The following is a 22,391-nucleotide window of genomic DNA, read 5'->3' on the forward strand; positions in this document are numbered from 1 at the left end:
AGGTAATAGGAATAATACTTACCCTGTGACAGGCCCATTTCCCTAAAGACGGGCAAAACTACAGCAGCCAGGGACTTCCCTGGCAGCCCAGTGGTTAAGACTTTGCCTTCCAATGCCGGGGGTATGGGTTTGATCCCTGGTCGGGGAGCTGAGATCCCACATGCCTCAGGGCCAAAAAACCAAAACATAAAACAGAAGCAGTATTGTAACAAATTCAATAAAGAGCTTAAAAATGGTCCACACCAAAAAAAAAAAAAAAAAAAAAATCTTAAAAAAAAAAAAAACCCAATAACTGCAACAGCCAAGTTCTGCACACCTGTTGAAAGCTCCCGGTTTTGTGGAGTGAGAGTTAATGCCTTGTTAGTGGGGATGGGGGCCTGCACGGGGAGGGGTGTGTGTGTGCTTTGGGACATTATAAAGGTTCTGTAGGAAGACACTTACATTTAAGTTAAGCAGCACTGTGCAACAGGTTTAAGTTTCTAAATCAAACAGAACAGCAAAAAAACCGATCTCCCCATTTATGCCCCCTTTTTGCTTTTTCACTTGAAAAATTAAATTAAGGTAGATGACCAGCTGTAAGCTAGGAAGATTCAGTGTGATCCAGGGCACACCTTGTGCATTAGCTTCTGTAAAGCTATGCTTAACTCTTTGATGAGGGTTCCTATCAATGAGAAATAGGTACTGATTTAAAAAAAAAAAACAAAAAACTAGTATCAACCGTTAACTGTCCTGCCCTCCTTTGATTAGTGTGAGGGCTCCTTCGGGGCCACCCACCTGTTGACTAGATCATTACAGGGGTTGACTCTGAGGTCATTTCCTCACTCCAGTTTTTCTGTTCTCCTTTATTAAAACACGGTACTGTACATTGTGTACTTATAGAATCTGCCGGCCAAAACTCTGTGCCGTTTGGCTTTGTAAGAAACCATTTATTCTATGTGTGGAGTTGAGGAAAGCCACAGAGGAAGTTAGCAGGATTGTTGCGTATTTGATGCTGTGAGTGATAACTTTCTCTTCATTTTGACACCTTAAAAATAACTAAACAGGGGCCTCCCTGGTGGCGCAGTGGTTGAGAGTCCGCCTGCCGATGCAGGGGATACGGGTTCGTGCCCCGGTCTGGGAGGATCCCATATGCCGCGGAGCGGCTGGGCCCGTGAGCCATGGCCGCTGGGCCTGCGCATCCGGAGCCTGTGCTCCGCAACGGGGGAGGCCACAACAGTGAGAGGCCCGCATACCGCAAAAAGAAAAAAAAAAAAAAAAAAAAAAAAAAAAAAAAAAATAACTAAACAGAAGTTGAGTATGAGTATCAATTATCTACTGCTGTGAATTTCCAAGGAATTGAAAATTGCTGGTGAACTTTTTAAAACTGAAATACAGTTGATGTACAGTATTGTTAGTTTTAGGGGTACTACATAATGATTTGACATTTGGGTATATTATGAAATGATCACCGTAAGGTAAGAGCTCTTAATGCTTTTAGGTTCTCTTTCCAATGCCTTCATACCATTTACTCAATAAATGGTTGCTCATTGGTTGATAGATTGATCCAAGATGAAGAAAAGGACAGTAGACCTGTGTGGCTGAATGTCAAATACTAGTGTGTAGGCCATTTGCTCTTCTGTATGGAATCAATTTCCAGTGAAGTAGTTGGCTGAGTTACGTATATAATCGAGGATTGGGTCAGAATTTATCATTCAGTAATTACTTCTTGGATGAAGGATATGCATCGTGAGATGTGAAATTTTGGTTTGATGCATTGTGATATCATTTAGAAAGTAGTGCTAAGCTCTAAAATTATGTAGTTCAGTCCAGAGAGCAGCTCATCTTTATAACATTGTGCATTTTGTATTTTCATCTTGGCACAACTACTAGTTATTTCTGAAATCTAAGTGTAGTTTGGACACCTTTCTCCCAAACACACATGAAAGCTTGGGCTTATTTAATTTTGGAGTTTGGCACTGAAATTGAGAGACAGTCTTACTTAATTTATTCTGCCATTTCAACCCTCATAGTTTTTGTGGTGCATCATGGTTACTGGCAAGAAGGGGTTTAGGTGACTAATTTGTAATGCTCTCTAGGGCAGAAGCCAGTTTTAAAATTCTTTTGTTTCATTTGTTTTTAAATATAATTTCTCTTCTCATTAAGTGGAACCTTGTCATCATTATATAGATCCAAGTGATAACTGGGCATCACCGTGGCTTTCTTTGTTCCAAAATGCCAATCCTTTGTAGATTAAATTTATACACATAGCCTTATTTGGAGGACTTCCATGATATCTTAGATTTTCTTACATAGGTGCTTCCATAATCAATTCATTCAGAAATGATTATTTTAGTAAACGCTATACTATCCATGAAAAGCAGACCGCTTTAGGGTGACTTTTAGGTCTTTGACTGCTCCTTCCTTCTTGTTTGTGTGTCTTTCTAGTTTAAAAACAGAGTCCCTTGGATCTGAGCTTTTTGGACTCAGTGAATTACAGTTAGTTTGGACAGCCTCATTATACAGGAGAGTTATCAGGAACTGTCCTGAGTGGCTGCAGTTGGTACAGTCATCTTGTTGGCCGCCTCAGCCTCTTTGAAAACATTGAGTAGTAAGTGTCCTCTTGTATCTTGAGTGTCTGACAGTAATGTGACTCTAGTGTATGAAAGAGAGTTCTGTTTTCCTCCCTGCACTGTTGACCTTAAGAATTCTGGAAAACTGGAAAAGATAGAAGAATTATAAGCAAGGGCCAGGGCACACACTATTTGAATTTTAATTTACTGGTTTAGACCAACTACATACGGTCCACAGAACAGAATGGCTCCCTTTTTTGTTCATTGCACGAAAAAAGAGGCATAGTAAACTTCTCTCACCTCACCACCTGCACTTAATCCCAAGACTCCTATAATAAAAACCTACCTTTAAGCCCTTGAAAATGAAATACAGGATTTTGTCTTTACCCAGTGAATTTGTGTGCCACATAATAGTCTGGTTTAGAATATATTATTTACTGCTTTTTTAGTTGTTGCTTAGAAAAAGTAATACCACACAGACACACACCTTCATATGTTAACAATTAAAGTACTTTCATAAAGTCTTATCTTTAGTGTACCTATTATATTTGTTGCCCCTTAAAAAACTCTGTCCTAGTCTGTATTAATGTGAGCATTCTGCCATATAAGTTTAATAATTAAGGATATGGTATCTGTTTAGGTCCACGCCTTTTCCATCTTTTGAGGATATTACAAATTACCCTCAGTCTACCTTGACTTAATAGTTCGTAGTCTTCCTTCCAGGGAGGATTGGGGAGGAGAGGTGGTGGCGAATAAAATGTCCTTCAGGGTAAGAATTGAGGACCTGAAGCTTGTGTACCTGGAGAGGCGGGTGGGGAATCTGGTCTCCAGCCTCCTGGCTCTTCCTCATCCTTTGAAGGGCAAGAGAAGGTGTGGCCTTGAGTTCCAGGAGCCTGTGGTGCTCATCGTGCTTTGTCCCTCCTGACAGCTGGGGTAGCGCTGTTAATCCTGTTGTGTCGTGGTAACCAGATAAATACCCCTCAGCTGAGAGGGCCCTGAGTTGTCGCCCACACCACCCCCTGCCCCTACTGACCTGACATATTGGCAGCGTCCTAGTGAAATAACTTTAAAAAAAAAAGCGCATGTGGCTATAGCACATCACCCTGGCCTCATGTCCTTGAAAATGGAAGCTAAGAAATAGGATGTGGGACCAATGACATTATAAAAGATGTTTTAAACCAGGACTTGACAAACTTTTTCTGTAAAGGGCCAGGGAGTAACTATGTTACGCTCTGCGGGCCACTGTGGGGCTCTCTATCTTATCTCCTCATCCTCTTCCGATGCCCCTCCCCGACCCTCAAAAGAAGGAAAAACCCTCTAGCTCCCAGGTTGTACAGGAACAGACTATAACGCCCAAGTTTGCTGATGCCTGTTTTAAATTTCAGTCATGAAGAAACGGGGCTGAGATGGATGGCTGTGATTTTTGTGCTGTGTGGGGAGGTGGCATCATGTTTTACGCAGGCGCTGCGGGATGGGATGTGCGTAGGAGCTTCGGGATTCTTCAGGGTTCGGCTCCTGGGTGGGCCTTTGCTGGCTGTACGCCCTCAGGAGAATCCCTAGAACCTTTCTGGGCCTTGTCTAGTTAGAACTGACGGCCTCCACCAGTGCCGTAGGAGCAGAGGAGGGCTGACTTCATCCTTCGTCCTCCTGGTTCTCCTTGGCTGTGGTTTCAGGCTGGTTCCTGCTGGCCTGTCCCACAGCGGTGGAGAGCAGCAGGGCAGCGGGCTCATGGCATGGTTTCCTGTCTGTGAAGGCACTTTGAAGCATGCCACCCATTTTCAGGCAAATGGAGCGGGCGGTTTCTGAATATTTCTTCCTGAGGTCCTGACTCTGCGTTTTAAGGCACTTAGTCTCCCCTCCTGGTTTTGGCATTGTGCGCTACTTCCTTCAGCCTCATTCTCATCGCAGAGGGGTCAGTGCTGTTGCTCTGCCATGGGCTTTGGGAGCTGGCCCCCGGCATTACCTCCACCTCCTCCACGGCCTCGGCATTGGTGGTTTGTGACCTTGAGGAGATAACCATGGCAGGGGTGGCAGGGGCCCTGGAATGGGGCTTGCTTTCTCAGTTCATCACTGCAGGCTGTCCTCCAGAGCTTCCCCGTGCAGTGCCTTGGTTTCCACACTGGCAAAGCAGGGGCTGTGCTGCTTAGAAGAAAGACCCTCTGGAAGCTGTGAGCCGGGCCTGCTCAGCTGACCTAAGCCGTGGGTGCCGGGTTACAGGGAGTTCATGGTTGTTTTATAGTCTGCACATCAGAGTGTTAAGTACTAGCAGAGAATTGCATACTTGCTACACATGCATTTAGAACAGATGTTTACATGTGTTTTGTCCATGAAGCTGGCTAAACTGTTAGGAAAAGTATTTCAACTCAAGTTCTATTTATATACAAGTCAGCAAACATAAATTAAAGGCCCCCAGACTAATCCGTCACAGGGCCTTCAGTCAAAAGATTAGTTTCCTTCCTTTTGCTGCCTCAGGATAACAGTTTGATTCTCTATTATCAGTACAGCCAGTTGCCTGTTTCCGGTTTCCTGTTCTGTGTGTTTTGCATGTTGCTCTTGGGAAATGATGTATTTATTTTTTCAAGCCAAGGCACATATGGGGACTCCACCCTACTGTATTCTTTTGTTTTGAATTAGAATTCTTTTTTTTTTAACAACTCAAGAATTGAGCTTTAATGGATAAATTGTTAAAATTAGAATAAATTAAGTCTTGTGATTATTGGCTTGTTTGGGTCATGTTAAAATAATGTTATAATTATACGCTTATATGTTTTGCAGCTTCACTCTTACCGTATGGGCATGTGGTGGCAATTGCCCCCAAAACAAAATAAAAACAAACAAAATTTTGTGAAACTTTTTAGGTTAGCTTTGGACCCCGTTGAATCTGAAAGACAGTACCACAAAATTGCATTTTTATCATTTATCAGACCCTGAAGAGCAATTACAGTTCAGGTGTTAAAAGTTTTTAGTGACAGGCAATGATAATGTTTAACTGCGTAGGGCCTGTCTATGTGATTTGGAAAATGTCTTTCTTCGTTAACAGTGGGGGCCACCATCAGCAGCAAGACTTATTGAGAGCCTATTTGTTGGGCACCGGAGGTTTGTTTATTCATTCAACAAATGTGTGTTGTGTTGTGCACCCGCCCCCCGCCCCACAGTCCCCAGGCACATGCTGAGGCCCTAAATGGATATAGAATTGGAGACAGTTACAGGCTAGCTGAGGAGATAGGACACAGGATACATAATAAAAAGATGAGAGGGACAGAGACCTCATCCCACCAAGTGAAATCCTCTTGGAAGAGCGACTCTTGGCCTGGGTCTTAAAGGAAGGGCGAAAGAAGAGCAAGTACAGTACGTTCCAGGTTAGGAGAATGGTGTAAGCAAAGGTGGGAAGAAGGAATGTGCAAGGTGAGAGTTGAGAACACGATGAATAAGAAGATCGGTTGGGTTGGATTGGAACACAGAGATGGGTGGGTGTCAGGGAAGATCCCAGACGAAGCAGGTGCCTTGGGGGAGGCTGCTGAGGAACCTTGAACACCAGGCTCAGATTTGGGCCCACTTGTAGATGGCTGGGGTCCTTTGAAGGTATTGGTTCAGTGGTATAACTTTGAAAAACCACTGTTTGGGGGAAGACGACTATGGCAGTGATGTTTAAGCAGAGTAAGAATGGGAAAGGCACAAGGCCGGGGATTTTAGTAACTGTTGGATGACGGGGCCTGAAACCACCCTAATTGTAGTGAGTTTTTTTCTTCCAAACACCCAAAAATACATTGTTGAAATCATTCTCTTGGCACCTAATCCTGTACTGCTTTGTAATATCTTTTGTTATTTCTTTAACTTCCCATGTAGAAAGTTTCCCCAGCTAGACTTCTAGTTCATTGAGGGCAGGAGAGCTTGTCTTACATAGAGAGTTCTGCATGCAGTATGCACTTTGTAAAATGTTGGAGTATTCTTGATTTAAATAGCCACTTGTGGGGATGTGTTCATGGGACACTTGCTTTATCATCTCCTTTTGATGTCTTTTCTGCTTCCATCCTTGTACCTCCTTTCCTTCTATGAACCCAACTCTGTACCTAATTTAGCTATGTGTTTATATGGGGAAAAAAGTAAGGGATTGCCAGCCCTTACTTAAGATAGGCCATTTATCTTAGCACAATTGAGGAAGATCCTGATAGAAAACATTATTGGGTTATGTCAGCAGGTTCAGACTGTTTGAAAAGTAGAAGAAAGATTTGCTCTCTTCCGCCAGGTATAAATTCAGTCTTAGAGGGAATAATAAATGGGGTCATTGGTCAGTTCCCGTTTCTGTATTTCCCTTATTTTCCATCCAGAGATGGTTACCCGCCTTCAGGCCCTTCTTCATCCCTGGCCCCTGTCCCTTTCCATAGCTGGAGCTGTGGCATATGGTGAATGTGGTTATGTTTAGCATTCTGTACAGAGGGTGATGCAGAAAAATACTGTACAATCATTTCCATAACACAATGCCCTTCTGTTCATCAGTGCTATTTCTATATCCTGTAGCTTAACTCATGCTAACACAATGTTCATTTTTCCAGTTACAGCCAATTCTCCAGAGTAAGTAAGTTTTGAAGTGTTCCAACCTTCCAATACTGATCATAGTCATTCCCTAAAAAGAAAGGAAATTGATTTTGTGCTTCTAGAAGGGGAGGATGGAGAGGATATTCACAGCCCTTTGGTTGATACTAAGCAAGTACAGTTCTCTGTTCTGAATATCTCCTCCTCTTTCTGTAAGACGTCTTCTGAAAATTTCAAGTTATGTATCACAAACAAAAGACAGTAAGTCTAGATACTCAGAGGAAAAGATCCTAATCCTTCTTAACCTAAACAGTGGAAGAGACAGAACAACACCCAAAGACACCCACCCAGCACTCCCAGTGTCACTGCTGGCTGGTGACACTGAGCAGCCCACCACCTCACTAAGCCTTGGGCTCTGCTGGAGGTCACGCTGGTGTCCCACCTCCCTGACGGGGTTGGTGTGCAGATCTAGTGAGCTTTGAGAAAGTGTAAATTGCTCTTCAGATGCATGATGGTGCACTGCAGGCACATCATCTTGTAAAATTCTGTTTTCGGGAAAGAGCACCATAATAGAAAGCCATTTATAATTCAGTCCTTCCAATGAGAGGCCAACGCAGATGTTGTCACCCATTCAAGGTTGGGTTTCTTGTTTGCTTCCCAGTGGTCCTTGTTGAACAGGTGGTCGGCTAGTTCGTGTCTGAGGCTGTGGAGCTAAGAAGACTTAACTGGCTGGATCTTCACACTTGGAACCGCTCTGGTTCCTAGGTTCTTGGGGTTCCACGGACATTCTGGTAGAAATTGTGGTTCTGGCAAACTTATTTTTGAGACCTGCTTTAAGAGCCCTTCCTGACTACCACCCCTGCACTGACACACAGACTGCCTCACCAGGCTCCCTCCCGCAGAGGGCTGTTGGGCTCTTTTTGCCCTTTCCTCACGTGGTTCCCCACTTTTGTTGCCTCCCGACTGCTGCTGCTCCTGCGGCTGCCTCAAGTCCCGGCTTGTCTCGGTTAGGTGTGCGGTAGGTAGGCTTGTATCGGTAGGCCACCAAGAGGTGGCTGTGTCTTCAGGTACCATCTTGGGTTCCACGCTGCGCACCACATTGTGACAGTCATGCAAAGAGGGGTTGGTGAGGAGTGTTCACACCTGAAGGCCTTTACATGGAGGAGTGAGGAGACCTATTCTCTGTAGCTTCAAAGGTGGAGCAAGCTTCCTCGGCAGGCCACAGAGCCAGATCTCGTCTCGATGGAGACAGCATTCCAACAATTGGAGCTACCCAGTGATGGAGCGGACCCTTTCACAAAATAAAGACTTGGGTTAGGATGGTGAGATTACGGGTGATTCTATACGTTGTATCATTGAAACTTTTTGTTTTTTTAATGTTGTGGTAGAGACATTATTGCATAGTGACTGAGAACCTGGGCTTTGGAGCCAGCCTGCCCTGGAGAGTTAACAGATCCTAACTAATGGAGTAGTTAGGAGTGTAAGGGACTTAGTAAGTACGCTGTGTATGCTATTATTATTTTAATAAGAAAGAACAAGTCGTTTTCTTTCTATACAACTATTAACCTCCTGCTGTGTACACACACAGTTCCCTCCCTCCTTTTTTGGAATTTTAAAATAGCTCGTCCAGGTACAGTAGAAGGGAGTTTTTGCTTTTGAAAGAAAGTTGATTCAGATGACTTGTAAAGCCTTGCTCCACCCTGAGATGATATGATTCCATGATCCCTGTTAAGTTTCTTGAACAGTTTGAGTTGTTGAAAGGGCTGCTTTGCTGGGGAAAGGGAGAGGGAACCAAGGTATGAGAGTTACAACACGCCGGGCACCTTGACGTCCTCGCGTTGGATGCCAGAGCAAGCTTCAGGTGGGTCCCTCCACATAAGTATCATGTGGGGGAGAGGGGCAAGTACAGCTGAAGGGTACGCACAGGGAGCAGCTGTGGGGCCCCTGTTCCTTGGAGGCACCACTGCTGAGTTTGGGGCAGAGACGGGTGGGAACCTGCCACAGCATCAGGCTCATCCACATGAATTCTCGGGAGGAGATGCGGGCATGCTTTGGCTTGATTAACAGCACTACAAGGCCCTGAAAGGGAAAAGGAGGACAGAAATGGCACGGGGAACAGAAATGCCCGTGTCACACTGACCCAAACCGAGCCCACCCCTGCAGTTGTCCTTTTGCCTTGCAAGGAAGGAGCCAGCTCTTTGTGGAATTGAGTGGGCCTGAGGGCAGGGAGTTTCTGCTGCCATCAGCCCACAAGCACACCATCTGGATCAAAAAGCCTTTGATGCAGGCATAGGGAGTAATGAATGAACAGTACCCCAACTCGGGTGTCCTGATGTCAACTCCAGTTGGTGTAAGCCCAGAATGTCTCAACCAGGGTTTCTCAACCCAGCTCAGGCACTGCTGACATTCGGGGCTGGATAACCCTTTGTTGTAGGGGCCACCCTTTGCGCTGTCGGGTGTTTAGCAGCATCCCTGGCTCCTACCCACTATGTGCCAGTGGCACCTGCCCCCGACTTGTGACAATCAATCAAAAATGTCTCCAGGGCTTCCCTGGTGGTGCAGTGGTTGAGAGTCCGCCTGCCGAGGCAGGGGACACGGGTTCATGCCCCGGTCCGGTAAGATCCCACATACCGCGGAGCGGCTGGCCTGTGAGCCATGGCCGCTGAGCCTGCGCTCCACAATGCGAGAGGCCACAGCAGTGAGAGGCCCTCGTACTGCAAAAAAAAAAAAAAAAAAAAAAAAATGTCTCCAGACATTGCCCAGTGTCTCCTGGGGAGCAGAATTGCCCCCAGTTGGGAACCACTGGTCTAAATAACCCGATCAAGTGGAGCTCGTAAGGCCTCCCAGAGCTGCTCATACTTGTAGAACTAGAAGTGGGCGCTCTGCCCTCTGCTGCTCCCACCGCCTCCTCACATAGCTCGGGCACAGTGACAGCAGCTTGAAGTTGGGAACACGCCTCTGGACTGTCTTCCATTGTCTGCGTCAAGCCTCCAGCTCCTCGGGCAGGCGTCTGGCCTGGCCTCACTGGGTTGGGAGTGCAGGGGTGATGTCATTGCGCCTTCCCAGGAAGGGTGGAACAAAGGACAGGGTCCCCAAGGACAGGCAGCCTCATCCTCAGCTGGCCTGCTGGGTAGGTTTTTTCCCTCCCTTTCCCTCCTTCCGGTTTCAAAAGTGTTTGTTGTTCACCAAGTGCTCCATTGTAAGAGGACACGTTGAGTTGGCTGGGCTTTGTGTCTCTCGGCTGAGCCCCGTTTCCTGCCCCTTGTGTGTCGTAAGGGTGTTGATTCTGGTCCAGTCCCTGGATGGAATCTTCCATGCCTTTTCCAGTAAGCCCGAGGAACTTGAGCCCTCCATGATTTTTCTAGGATGCTCACGCTACCTGGAGCCTGCTCCTGAGGCCGGGGGCAGAGTAGAGAGCTGGGAAGCAGGAGAGCAAGCTCTCATTCCTTCTGTTTAATTTTAGTTTTGAACTTCTCTCCCTTCTCTTCTTTCCTCCCTTCATCCAGGAGGTTCTGAGGACCCCAGCAGCCTTGGGGAGCCGTCCCCTCACAGATCCTCAGCCTGTCCTATTTCCACTCAGTTCCCTCTGCTCTGCCCATGACCTCTTTGTTTGCTTGCGTCTTCATGGGGACGAGGGTTGGAGTTAGCCTCCAGCTCTTCAGGACAGGGTGCTGTGGGAGCGCACTGTCTTTAGGAGGAGATCCTCGAATCTCCTCGTAAAGGAACCTGTTAATTCAGAACCTGAAAGAAGCCGGGGGTGTTTCTGTAATGTGAGATTCCCCCGAAGCACTGAGAGTTGGCTGGGGACACATTTGGTACTTGTTTATTTAGAAATAACTTAATCCAAGCAGGTTTTCATTTTGACCTTGTTCCCGTGATAGGCTGGGTGTGGTAGTGATTTGGAGCCCCAGACCCTTTAATAACAACCTAGGATACCCATCAAGGGCTTTATTGAAGACATTTCCAACTGTGTAGCACATAAAAGATATTATAATTTAGAAAAAAATTAGTTGACCCTAAATGCACCTGAACCTCGAGTTACTTGCCATCTGTGACATGTCCCTAGGAGAAGCTTCATGTGTCTGTGTACTCTGCTCTGGACCTGCTCTTTCAAAACAGCCAACCTTCAGCCAAAAAATACAGCTTCTGTGTCGCTGTCATAAAGTTACCGTCCATCATGACGATTGTGTGATGGATAATGCATGGGATCTTTTCTCTGCGACCGGTCATGTTATTGGTGCAGTTCCTTTTTCAGTCTGCACTGTGCCCCCCACTGCCTTTTTCCTTGTTCCCCCCATCCTGTCCTTTCTGATCCCTTGCGTTCAGTTGGCCTTTGTTGCGAGGCAAGGCCCCCTTTCCCTCTGGTGGGCTGTTCCCTCAGGGGAAGGCTGGGCCAGGAGGAGCTGCTGGCTTCGAAGGTGGGCGACTGTCTTGGCAGGTGGCCCGGTGGCCTCACCTGCCAGGTTGGCAGCAGCAAAGGCTCATCTCTTGTTGCCTCTGCCTCATTCCCTCCCTGTGGTGGGTAGAGGCCTCAGCAGAGCCTTCCAGGCAGACATTCCCAGGATACCCTGGCCGGCCTGGGAACCCAGTGCACCCAGGCCACCAAGTTTGCGCCCCATCAGCAAGGGTGGCTTTTTAGCTGTCACTCAGTGATGCTGAAATACACAAAAAGTTGTTGGAGTCTGTTCCCTTTTTTGTAGATTGGTTCATAAACATCTTGGTGGGTTTGGGCCTAACACTGAAAGGAGGAAGTCTTGGGTCCTTTTAGGACAGATTTATGCTGATGGAACTGGAAGTGGGGTGAGTATGTGACCAAAGGGTAGCTCAGTAGAGAACTGTCAGGGAGTGTGAGTCGGTGGGTCCAGGGCACATTCTGTGGATCCCTGTCGAAGATCTTCAACAGCCTGCATTTAGAACATTCTGCAGAGGCAAGAAGATGGGAAGCCTATTTGTATGAAATGTGAAGGGCCAGTTCTAGGCATGTGTGTCTAGAGTTTTGTGCTTTGAATTGGACAGAACTTGATCACTGAGGCTTGAAAAACTTAATACTGTTTCCTGGATGATTTAGATGTGCAGCTACCCCACTTTGGACCATAAACCAGCAGTTGCCTTTTCAAGGAATGGTTGAAGTTTGGAGATGATAGTCGTCCACTCACTTTACGGAAGGGGACACTGAGCCCAGTGTCTCAGCACACTTTTGACGAAACCTCAGCCTCGGGCCCAGGCCCTGCTCTCCCAGTGCCTGGCCAGGTCTCCTTGTACTCTGCCACGTTGCCCACCATTTTCTCTGCTGTTCACTGAACATCCCACTCAGCAGGTGAAACGGTCATTGCAGATCAAGGTCATGAGTGAATTGATCTCGTCAGGTGTTGCCTGATCCTTTGTACCTGAGGGAAGCAATTTCTGGCTGTCTCCTGAGCTCTTCTGCCCCACGTCCTTCTGTGTACTGTGTGCCTCCCCCACACTGGGGAGGAATAATAGCTGACACCCACGTTAGAAACTTTACCAGTCAAGTATTATACTGTCGGGCAGGGCTGCAGAGGACCCCACCGTGACCTTCTCTGTCGTGTTGCCTCTTCAGCAGAGGTGGGAGGAAATGAGATGAGTGTCAGCAAAGGATGCTCTGCTGGTGGTTATGCTTAGGGGCTCCAATGTTCAGGAATTGTATGGTTCCTCTATTCCTGAGTTGTTGACCGTGATTTAGAGGAGCTAAGGTTCATTACAGTTGAGTTTTGCTCTTCTTCCTTGGGCCAGGGTCTCATGCCCCTGCTGGCACACACCCACAACTGCCCAGGCTGTGGTTGGTGGTAAAGCGAGCTCTCCTCTGCTTGCAGATGAACGTGAAGCCGTGCAGAAGAAGACCTTCACCAAGTGGGTCAACTCCCACCTCGCCCGGGTGTCCTGCCGGATCACGGACCTGTACACTGACCTTCGGGATGGACGGATGCTCATCAAGCTGCTGGAGGTCCTCTCCGGAGAGAGACTGGTAAGAGGGGATGTGAAGTGTGGTGCCCTGTAGGTGGGAAAATGTTTTTTTGAAAAATCAAGTGTGGACTTGTCTGCAGTTAATGGTTGATATTTTTGAGGAGGAGACTCCTGATAAGTGAGATGAGTACGCTGGGGAAAGCTCCACGGTGACTGACATTCTGAGTCTGGGTGATTTTCTTGAACTGTAATGAAGCGGCTTCACTCTGGTTATTTGCAAGGTTACTACCTTTGGTCAGAAAGGTCTTGGCTGATGTCCCCTGTTAAACAGGGCACGGTGCTGGAAATTTAAGGGCCAGCCTTGGGTGCTGGCTCCAGGATGTACCTGTATTCCTTGAGATCACGGAATAATTTTAAATTTGTGTCTTACTGATTCTCTGGAAAATCTGAGCTGCTGTTTTAAGGTGGAAGGAATTGAATTCAGTGGTCCCTGGTGTTTTTTTGGTTTCTTCTGTGAACACTTTTTGTTTTGAGGGTGGAGGGAGAGGCTGGTGCTGTGTCTCCTTGGAAACTTGGAGCTTTGATGAATTCCCCCGAGCCTTTTTGGGCAGGGGAGTTGTCAGCCTACAGTGAAACTGTTCTCCCCATTCTGTTTCCCAGAGCTGCCATGGCTGTCTCTGATGTGACTTTTGTCTATGGACCTTAAACTGAGGAATCTTAAACCAGTCATTGTAACTGACCCAACAGGTTTTGTCTCGCCTTGGTGTGGAAATGGGTGCTGTCTTCTGCCAGAGCACAGGCAGTTCCATAGGTGCTGGTGGGGGCCCAGCCAAAGGCAGGCTGACGCCCAGGGATCGAGCCCACATCTGCAGTGACATCACCAGGAAAACATGATGCTGGTGGTTGGCAGGGCTGCCAGAAAGCCTTACTTTTAACTCGAGCTCCACCCTGTAACTTGACAACCACGGTGGGTCTGCATGCAGACCGACCCACACACCTCTGACCACAGGCAAGGGGCTGCGGTTGTACCCTGTCCTGTCATTAGCCCACAGACAGAATGGCCCCTTTGAGCCTGGGTAAGAGCAGTCAGGTTTCCCTTTCCCTGCCCCTCCATTCAAGAACAGCCTAGGCTCCTCTAAGAGACAGTGAAGCCCCATCTCATCCTCGGTGCCTTTTGTCCACATGCTCTTTGTTCCCTGAGCGTGCACATTTTGTTGCCTCGTTTTCTTGAGAGGTTGTGGGTCAAGCTAGACACACTGGATAAACAAAGGAGGCTCCTGCCTCCATGACCATGATGCTTTCCTGAAGGCGGTTTGTAAGGCGGAAGTAGGAGCAGTGGGTCCACATGGGGAGGGCCAGTCATTTTGGTTTGTTTTTTGATGTGAGTCTAGGCGAGAATTATTGTGATATTCATCTTTAAATACAATTTTGGTAACCAGACTTTCTCAACCGCCCCACATTTTTTTCCCTTGTAATGTTTAACCTAGTATGATTGTCTATTGATTTTTTTTTGAATGATGTTTTGAAAGTAGCTAAAAAAAAAAATCATTAAAGGTCACCTGAAACTAGAACTTAGTTTGAACATTAATTTTTGTCCCAACAGGGTCCCGTCTTCAGGGCTGTGGGGAGTAAACTGTTCACCCTGGAAGGTCCATAATTCTTTCATACCAAGAAGATTGGGTCCTTGATAATGTCCACATAATAAACGGGATCAGACCCTTTGCCCTTTATTCTGGAAAGGGCAGCAAAAACATTAGGGAGAAAAAAAGCAACCAGCAAAGCATAATTCTTGGTTGTTTGCAGATACCTCCCACTCCTCTGTTTATTTGCTGCCAGCGGTCTATATATATATATATATATATATATATATATATTTTTTTTTTTTTTTTTTTTTTTTTTTTTTTTTTTGCCGTGACCCAGAGGCCTGGGAGAGTAGAGATGGAGAAACGTGAGAGGGCTGCCATCTCCATCCTCTCAGGCAGTCAGTGGCAGAATTTGTGTTTAGCCGTGACTTAGCACTTTGTAAAACCCCAAGAGCCTTGACTTCTTTTATTATCCTTTCCTCACAGCCAACTCGTGACTATAGTCTGATTAATCTTCTTATTCCAAAAGTAAGGTTACCATAGATAGAGTGAGCTAGCTACAGCTCTTGTTCATTTGTACTGGAGATTTTCGGCCTCTTTGGCCCCGTGGTTTATTTGGTTCATGGAGCCTTCTGGAAGGGACACAGACCACACTCTGCTGTTGGCTGCAGAGGCTGCCAGGGACTCAACGTTAGAGACCCTCCCTGCAGGAGAGGACATCCATCCATGAGGGCTTGCCCCAAAGGATTCTTGCATCTTCAGATTCCAAAACGAATGAGGTTGCTAGAGCTTCCAGTCCTGGGTAAATTAATGTCCACAGCCAAATGGTTGTATCATCAGATAACGTTCAGTCAGCGCTGGGCTTTCTGCACCAGTGATCCAAAGCCCTGGGTCACATAAACATTTGCACTCCATCTGGAGCCATGTCTCCATCGGCATTTCAGCGCCAGCATTTACCACCAGCTTGACAGTAGGTAGTAGATAAATGTTTGAGAGACTGTAGTATCTAAATTTATTTTATTAATAGATTCTTGGAGCCAGCTCATCCCTCTTTACAGAGGGGAAAATTTGTCTTATTTTTACTGAGTGAAGTTCAAAGAAATACATTAGCTTAATGATCCAGAGCATTCTACCCTAACCCCACCCTGCATTTCGGCTTAATAAAATTTGAGTTAGATTTGAGCATGTTTTGGGTAGGCATTTTGGGTTATCAAGGCACTTGATTCCAATGTACTGGAGAACATGAGAGGGCAGGAATCCTCACGTCTGGTCCTGACTTGGGCGGGATCTGTGTCCAGAAGTCGTTGCTCTCTCTGCCGCAAGGTATGTCAGGTCCTGGAGCAGTGAGGAAACTCTTTGGCTGAGCCCGGAAGCTGCTGCTAATTGGGATTGGGTTGATGACAAAGAAAACCTTTCCTTTCCAATGTGTTACTCTGAAATTACCGTGTACTATAAGTTCATAAATGTCTTGCTTTAAAGTTCCATAAAGAATGTAGACCGGGGCTTCCCTGGTAGTGCAGTGGTTGAGAGCCCGCCTGCCGATGCAGGGGACGCGGGTTCGTGCCCCGGTCCAGGAAGATCCCACATGCCACAGAGCAACTAGACCCGTGAGCCTTGGGCCCACTTGGCAAATTTGCCCAGGACCACACCGCTTCTCAGGGGCAGGGCTTGGACTAGCTGCTCTAATAAGCAATCAGGATTATATTGTCAGTTTCTGGAGGTTGGTTAGTTAGCCCTGTAATTCCCACTCCTCCTTTGGAGTTGGAAAGAAGATGGGTCTGGAGTAAGGCCCAGATGGGTGAGAGCTGTGGTTGATAAAGATTTGGGACTAGAAGGGACAGAAGGGACCTTGGGAAGGGGAAACAGGAAAAGCACCCACAAAACACAAGCCCACAGGCCCTGGTGCGGAAGAGCAGGGACACTTGTTAGATTGATTTGAAGGAGGATCCGTAAAAATTGGCATTTCCTCAGAGGAGCCCACGCCTGCAGAGCCCCCCTTGCTTGAGTTGCACGCGAGTCTGGTATTGATCCTTGCCTCCTAAGTGGCATCTCAAACTGCCCCATCAGAAAGGACACAGAGGACAGAAATGCGCATGTTGCCATGGGAACGGACCTGTGTCGCACTAGGAACTTGACAATAATTAATGGAGACGAGACAGGGAAGGTTCCTTTTCTTGGCAGAGCGAGCCACTCTTGGGGCGAGGCTTGTGTTTATCCCTGAGCGATGCACCCCTCCCCCAGTTGCACTGTGTTCAGTTCTCTCCATTGTTATCTCTTCTTCCTCTTGAGAAGATGGAAGTTGAGTAAAATAAAAATAGTTCTTTTAAAAAAAAGGGAAAACTGTCTGCCAGATGGGAACCGAGCCTCGTAATTTCCTTTCACGTAGACATGTGTGTGTACTGCCCTTGGTTCCCGGTGTAGCATGAAGAGGGCGCGCTCTGGAATCCCGGCTCACCGCACACCAGCCAGCCGTGCGCCATCACCTCACCCCTCTAAACCAGCATGTTCTCATCTGCAAAATGACAAGAATAATAATAATTATTGCTGTGCAGTGTTAGTGTGAGGATTAAATGTAAACCACCTAACAGAGAGGTTAACATAGTGGCACAGGAAATGGCAGCTAAGAATTTTTAGATCTTGGGAGTTTTGCCGTTTATATGACCCAGTGTGTTTCAGTGTACATGGTTCTGTGCAATCATTAACCCTTCTAAAATAAATTCCCTGTAACGATTGCCCCCTAAACTTGCCCAGGTACCGTGCCTTAAAACACTTGAGAAGCCCTCTCTGAAGCAGACACAACATGAGTTTCAGGAGTTGGTATTCTTGAGTTTTAGTCTTGATTCTTACTCCCCCTCATTGTGCTACCCGTACATCATCTAATCACGCCACGTCTGGTTTATTCTTTTGGCTTAAAAAGGGGTTAATATGCCACCGAAGATGAGTGAGCTTCAGTTGAGATGAAATGTGGCAAAGTGTTTGAAAAACAGAGAGAGAGAGAGGTATAGTGAGGCAATGAAGCAACGTTCACTGCACACCATTTAGCCTAGTTTGAATCACTAGCTGCACAGCATAATAGTAATATTTAAAATATCTCTGTAAATCGTGCTTCCCAGCCTTGTTTCCTAGTAAGCTCTGAGTCAGAGGTCTTACTGTATCTAGAGTCCTTAAGTGTTGAGGTTTGGGTGTTTTCACAACTTCTCCGCTCTCTGGTCCTATCTCCCCTCCCTCCAGGCACCAGCCAGTCATAAGTTTTCTCTACCACCTTTTCCTTTTATTTCTGTCCAGAGTTTAATTTGGGGTGTCAGGATTAGAAGAGTAATATCATTACCATTATTTGGGGGCACATTCCCTTCTGGTATTAAATTTGCCTTTCAGCTGATGTATACCAACCTCTCTGCCTCTCAGTGGGAGAGCTCTATCTAGACCCTGAACATTTCCTGTTGTCTAACAGAGAGGTGTGTTATTTCTAAACAGTTTGAAGCCCAAGTGGCATGGAGAGGGGGAGCCCCCTCTTTTAAGTAGAATCGTTGGGAGGAAAATCCTTGAGGCACCCCTGTTGGTAGACACACTTTGCGGGTTTGAGAACACCATAATCATTAGTTCACCATTTCATTTATGTAGCGGCCCTTTGAGATAATTATTCATATTATCCCCATGTTATGGATAAACAGACATTTGAGAAGTAAGGCACTGATTTGCTAGGAAGTGGGGAAATTGTAACTTAAATGTGGGCATTTTAACATTAACATCATCTTCTACACTGAATTGCCCAACAAAAGTATGTTCATGTTTTATGTTTTAAAAGATATAAAGGCCAGGAGCAGTAGGAAAATTAAAAATAGAAAAAACTTCAGGGGGAGAAGAGCAGAGAGTATCATCTCCCCAAATCTTGGTTTGATTTTTGGGAGAATTGCAAAAAAAAACCCAAGTGGGGTGAGGGGGTCTCCTGAAAGTTTTCCATTTCCTCTGACTTTTGGAAATTGGTGAGGTTTGTTTTTTAACCATTTGAAGAAGTCTGATCATCTACCCAGAGATGTTTCTCTGCCGTTTTTATTTTAGTTCCCCTTCCTTTGTGTTCCCATGCACTAGTGTTTCTGATGGCTGGTGCTGGAGGGGACTTACGTTGTGTCCAGGTCTGGGGTGAACCATCCTCAGATCCCACCTGGCATGGCCAGTCAGCATCAGCACGGCGTCCCTGCCACGTGGCGTTGGGCTTTTCCAGCCTGCAGGAAAGCGTTTGGACCCCTCTCGCAGCCCTCCCCCTCCCACACCCTTGCACCCCCTACTCACGTGGAAACGAACACTCAGTCGGCTGGGATTTTGTAACGAGAGAACAGAGGCTTGAGCAGTGTCTCACGTGCGTTTGAAGTTGAGTTTTTCAAGATAAAGTCCAAAAGGACCAACTGCAGAGTTATGCCTGCTGCAACCTGGGAAGGTCCTGGCAGCCCCCAGCCTATTCCTTGTTCTCCTGGTGCTCAGGGCCTTCTGTCAGATGACAGAACTAAACAATTTAGTAAAGAGTTTGATGTCCTTTGTCCAAGGGGACACAGTCCGTGGACAGAGGAGTGCAGTGCCTCACGAGTGGTGGAGCATGCTTCCCTAGGGATTTGGGGCGAGAGCAGGTTTCCAGAGGTTAGAAAAGGGGCAGCGTGGGAACAGGGCGTGACTGGCTAGGAGGTTGGAGGTTTCCTTAGGAGGCGAGCGGGTCCTGTTTTCTGGGGTGAGGTGAGCTGGAGGACTGTGATGGGTGTGTGTTGGGGCTCCTTGACAGCTGTTTCCCTCAAGGGCAGTCTGACTTAGGTTTGTGACGTGGGCCGAGCCACTGGGGTGGCCTCTCTTTTGTGGCTCCTGGTACTCGAATGAACTTTACCAATTCTAATTCCATCCACACTATTCCTCTCACACTCAGTTAAGACATAACCTTTTCTGGCCTCGCAGGTACCTGCTGCCATTAGGAGAACGCTTCCATCCCTGTTGCTCTGCGGTCCTGGGCGTATGGTGCCTGACACACGCTGTATGGTCACAGGCTCGCTGGTCAGGGCACAGGCATTAAAGAGATGAGAGGAAGAGGCCTCTGTAGAGTAATGAGAAATATCAGGAGCCCCTGCCCCAGAATTCACGTGCTTCCTTAGAGGCAGTTAATCCCCACCCCGCAACTTTGAACAGAGTTTCAGCAGGGGCCACCTGGACACGAGAAGAACAAGGAACCACTGTGGGTGGTCACTTTGCCAACCTCAAGAAATGACTGCTGATCCAGAGAAAATGAGAAGAACTGAAAGCTGGCCCGCGAGAACCAGGTGCCGAGTCCGGGGACTTCTCCCCCGAGGCCTCTGGGCACACCCCTCCATCAGGGCCATCTCCCCTGTTAGGAGGGGACCCATGGAAGGAGGCTGCTGGGCGCGCCTTGGAAGAAGGGGGCTCCAGTGTCAGCCTCAGACTGTGTCTACACAGTCGCTCACGGAATCTTAGATGGAGTCCACCGCTTTCTGTTTTAAATATCTGGCCTTTTTCTTACCTCGCCATATTGCTTGATTTTGATGTAATGTTATCACTTGACCTAACATGAATAACAAATCCTAGCATTTCTGACATACCTGAAATGTATTAGTTGTGACGTTTCTGAGAGACGATGCCTTTTTGCTGGGGGTGGTGGGAGGTTGTAAGTAAACTCATAATGCAGACTTCCCTCGATGCCCGAAGAGGGATTGGTTCCAGGACTTGCCGCGGGTACGGAGGGCCAACTGGAGCGTGAAAAGCTTGACTTTTAGAGACATTGCTTTTTCCATTGCTGTTATTTGAAAAACTCTGCCACTTGTGGCGAGGCCTCTGGCCATAATCTTACTTCCTCGGGGTCAAGGCACATTCTTGTATGCTTGCCAGTCGTTTCTTGTAGAAGAGAAAGTCAAGAAAAAAAATAACATAATCTGAGACTGAGTACTTAAAGTGGTCACTTGTTAGCCAAGTTATCTTCTCTTTATATGTTTTCCATCTAGCACTTAACTGAGGATCTCAGCTACAGCGGGTAAAGTGGGAAGCAGGCAAGACCTTACTGTAGGACTAGCTGTCGCCCACACCTGCGTGTGCCCAGGTTGCTGCGCACCTGGCTGCCTTTCCTCTGTGAGGCCGGCTTATAGCACACACCGTTGCCCAGTCCATCTGTGGGCGTTCAGGTCACTCCATGTAGGCCTTGGGCTCTGAACCAAACCAGAGGCCACCGAGAATATAGCAGGAATATAAAGCATTATCCCTGCTCTCAAGCCAGTAGTCAAGTTGGAAGTAATAAGAACAACTCATACAAAATAACAGCAAAAATATAAGATATGTCATTAGTTCCTGAACTCTGTGGTCCAGACAGAGACCACAGATGTATAGGTTTGGGGGGGAAGGGGAGACCTGTGAGAACTGGAATGGTTGGAAATGACTCCTAGAAGGAAAGATGTGCCTTGACCTGAACCTTGAAAGGTGGGTGGGGTACAATGAGTTGGCTGAGGAGGTAGGATGGCAGCCAGGCCAGGTTCATCTTCTGGCCAGGGGGGTGTGGGCAACCTGGTGGCAGCTTTGTGGAGTAATGAGATCAGCCTGAGGTGCACCCTCAGCTAGAAGCGGGAGTAACGGGCGATAGAGAGGAGGGTGGGAAGGATGGAGGCGGGCGATGGAGGCATGAGCTTGTTCTTGACACAGGAGATGATAGAGACCCGTTGAAAATTTCGAGTGTGTGTGTGTGTGTGTGTGTGTGTATCTTTACCTATTGCTTTGTTTATTTAAAATGCTCACCTTGAAAACACCTTTTTTTGATTTTGATATAACTGATTAAAAGGAATAGACATTTGAGGTAGTCAAATTAGACTACTCTCTTATTTTTCTTACTTTATCCTTTCTTTGCAGTAAGTCACACCCTTTTACTCAACCCCCCCTCCATCATCCTCACAAAACCAGCACTTGAAAATTCCGCTGATTTGGTGGAGTGTCCCCCCCTTTTTCATTTTGAGCCAACCTTGGGAAACAACCCGAACCAGCAGGTGGCAAACCTGTTTTTACGTTTAAAGCAGCCAGAAAATCCTCAGAGGTGTTTCGCTGTGCATCTGCAAAAATGATATGGATGGCAGTAGTAGCTCTGAAATTCTTTATGAAAATTGGGTTCCTTTTTCTCTAAGCTTCCAGCTTCTGTGCTCATTTGTAAATTGTGTCGCTTCCATGATTAAACAAAAACCTCTGAGGAGTGATCGGTTACCATCCCTTAAGTAAACTTTTCTAAGGCTGTTAGATAAACTCTGTCCTTGGACTGAATGAGCACCTTTTTTTAACGTTTTGGTATGGGTCAGAAAGCGCTGCATGAATGGGCACGTGTGCACTTTCTGGGCTGTAGTTCTGAGCTGGTTTCTGCCCTCTTGGATGATCTGTTTCCACCTTCTGCTCTTCTGTTTTAGCCTAAACCCACCAAGGGACGAATGCGCATCCACTGCCTGGAGAACGTGGACAAGGCCCTTCAGTTCCTGAAGGAGCAGAGAGTCCATCTTGAGAACATGGGGTCCCACGACATCGTGGATGGGAACCACCGGCTGACCCTCGGCCTTATCTGGACCATCATCCTGCGCTTCCAGGTAAGGGACTTGGCCCGGCGATTCGGCCTCCCTCCTGGGTAGGAGCATCCCTGTGAAACTGGCCTCCCCATTCCAGAGGGACCAGGAAGACCAGGTTGAAATGTCGTCTCGGAGTCAGGTGTGCAGAGCGGCAGGTCACATTGGCTGCCCTGTAGGCATGTGGCAGCTAACCATATCCTCCCTCAGTTCTGCCAGCCCCT

General features: G+C 47.0%; 1 protein-coding gene across 8 annotated transcripts in view; it reads left to right on the forward strand.

Annotated features, from left to right (window-relative positions):
• Window positions 1–22,391, forward strand: part of SPTBN1 (spectrin beta, non-erythrocytic 1) — a 196,644-nt gene that overhangs the window by 116,583 nt on the left and 57,670 nt on the right. For all 8 annotated transcript variants that reach the window (XM_082641908.1, XM_082641913.1, XM_082641911.1 and 5 more), the window contains 2 exons: window positions 12,917–13,068; window positions 22,018–22,191. In XM_082641908.1, coding sequence (XP_082498034.1) covers window positions 12,917–13,068; window positions 22,018–22,191 — 326 coding nt within the window. The remainder of the gene's footprint in view (window positions 1–12,916; window positions 13,069–22,017; window positions 22,192–22,391) is intronic.

The sequence above is a fragment of the Mesoplodon mirus genome (genome assembly GCF_964341445.2).
Source record: "Mesoplodon mirus genome assembly, chromosome: 14".
Taxonomy (NCBI): domain Eukaryota; kingdom Metazoa; phylum Chordata; class Mammalia; order Artiodactyla; family Ziphiidae; genus Mesoplodon; species Mesoplodon mirus.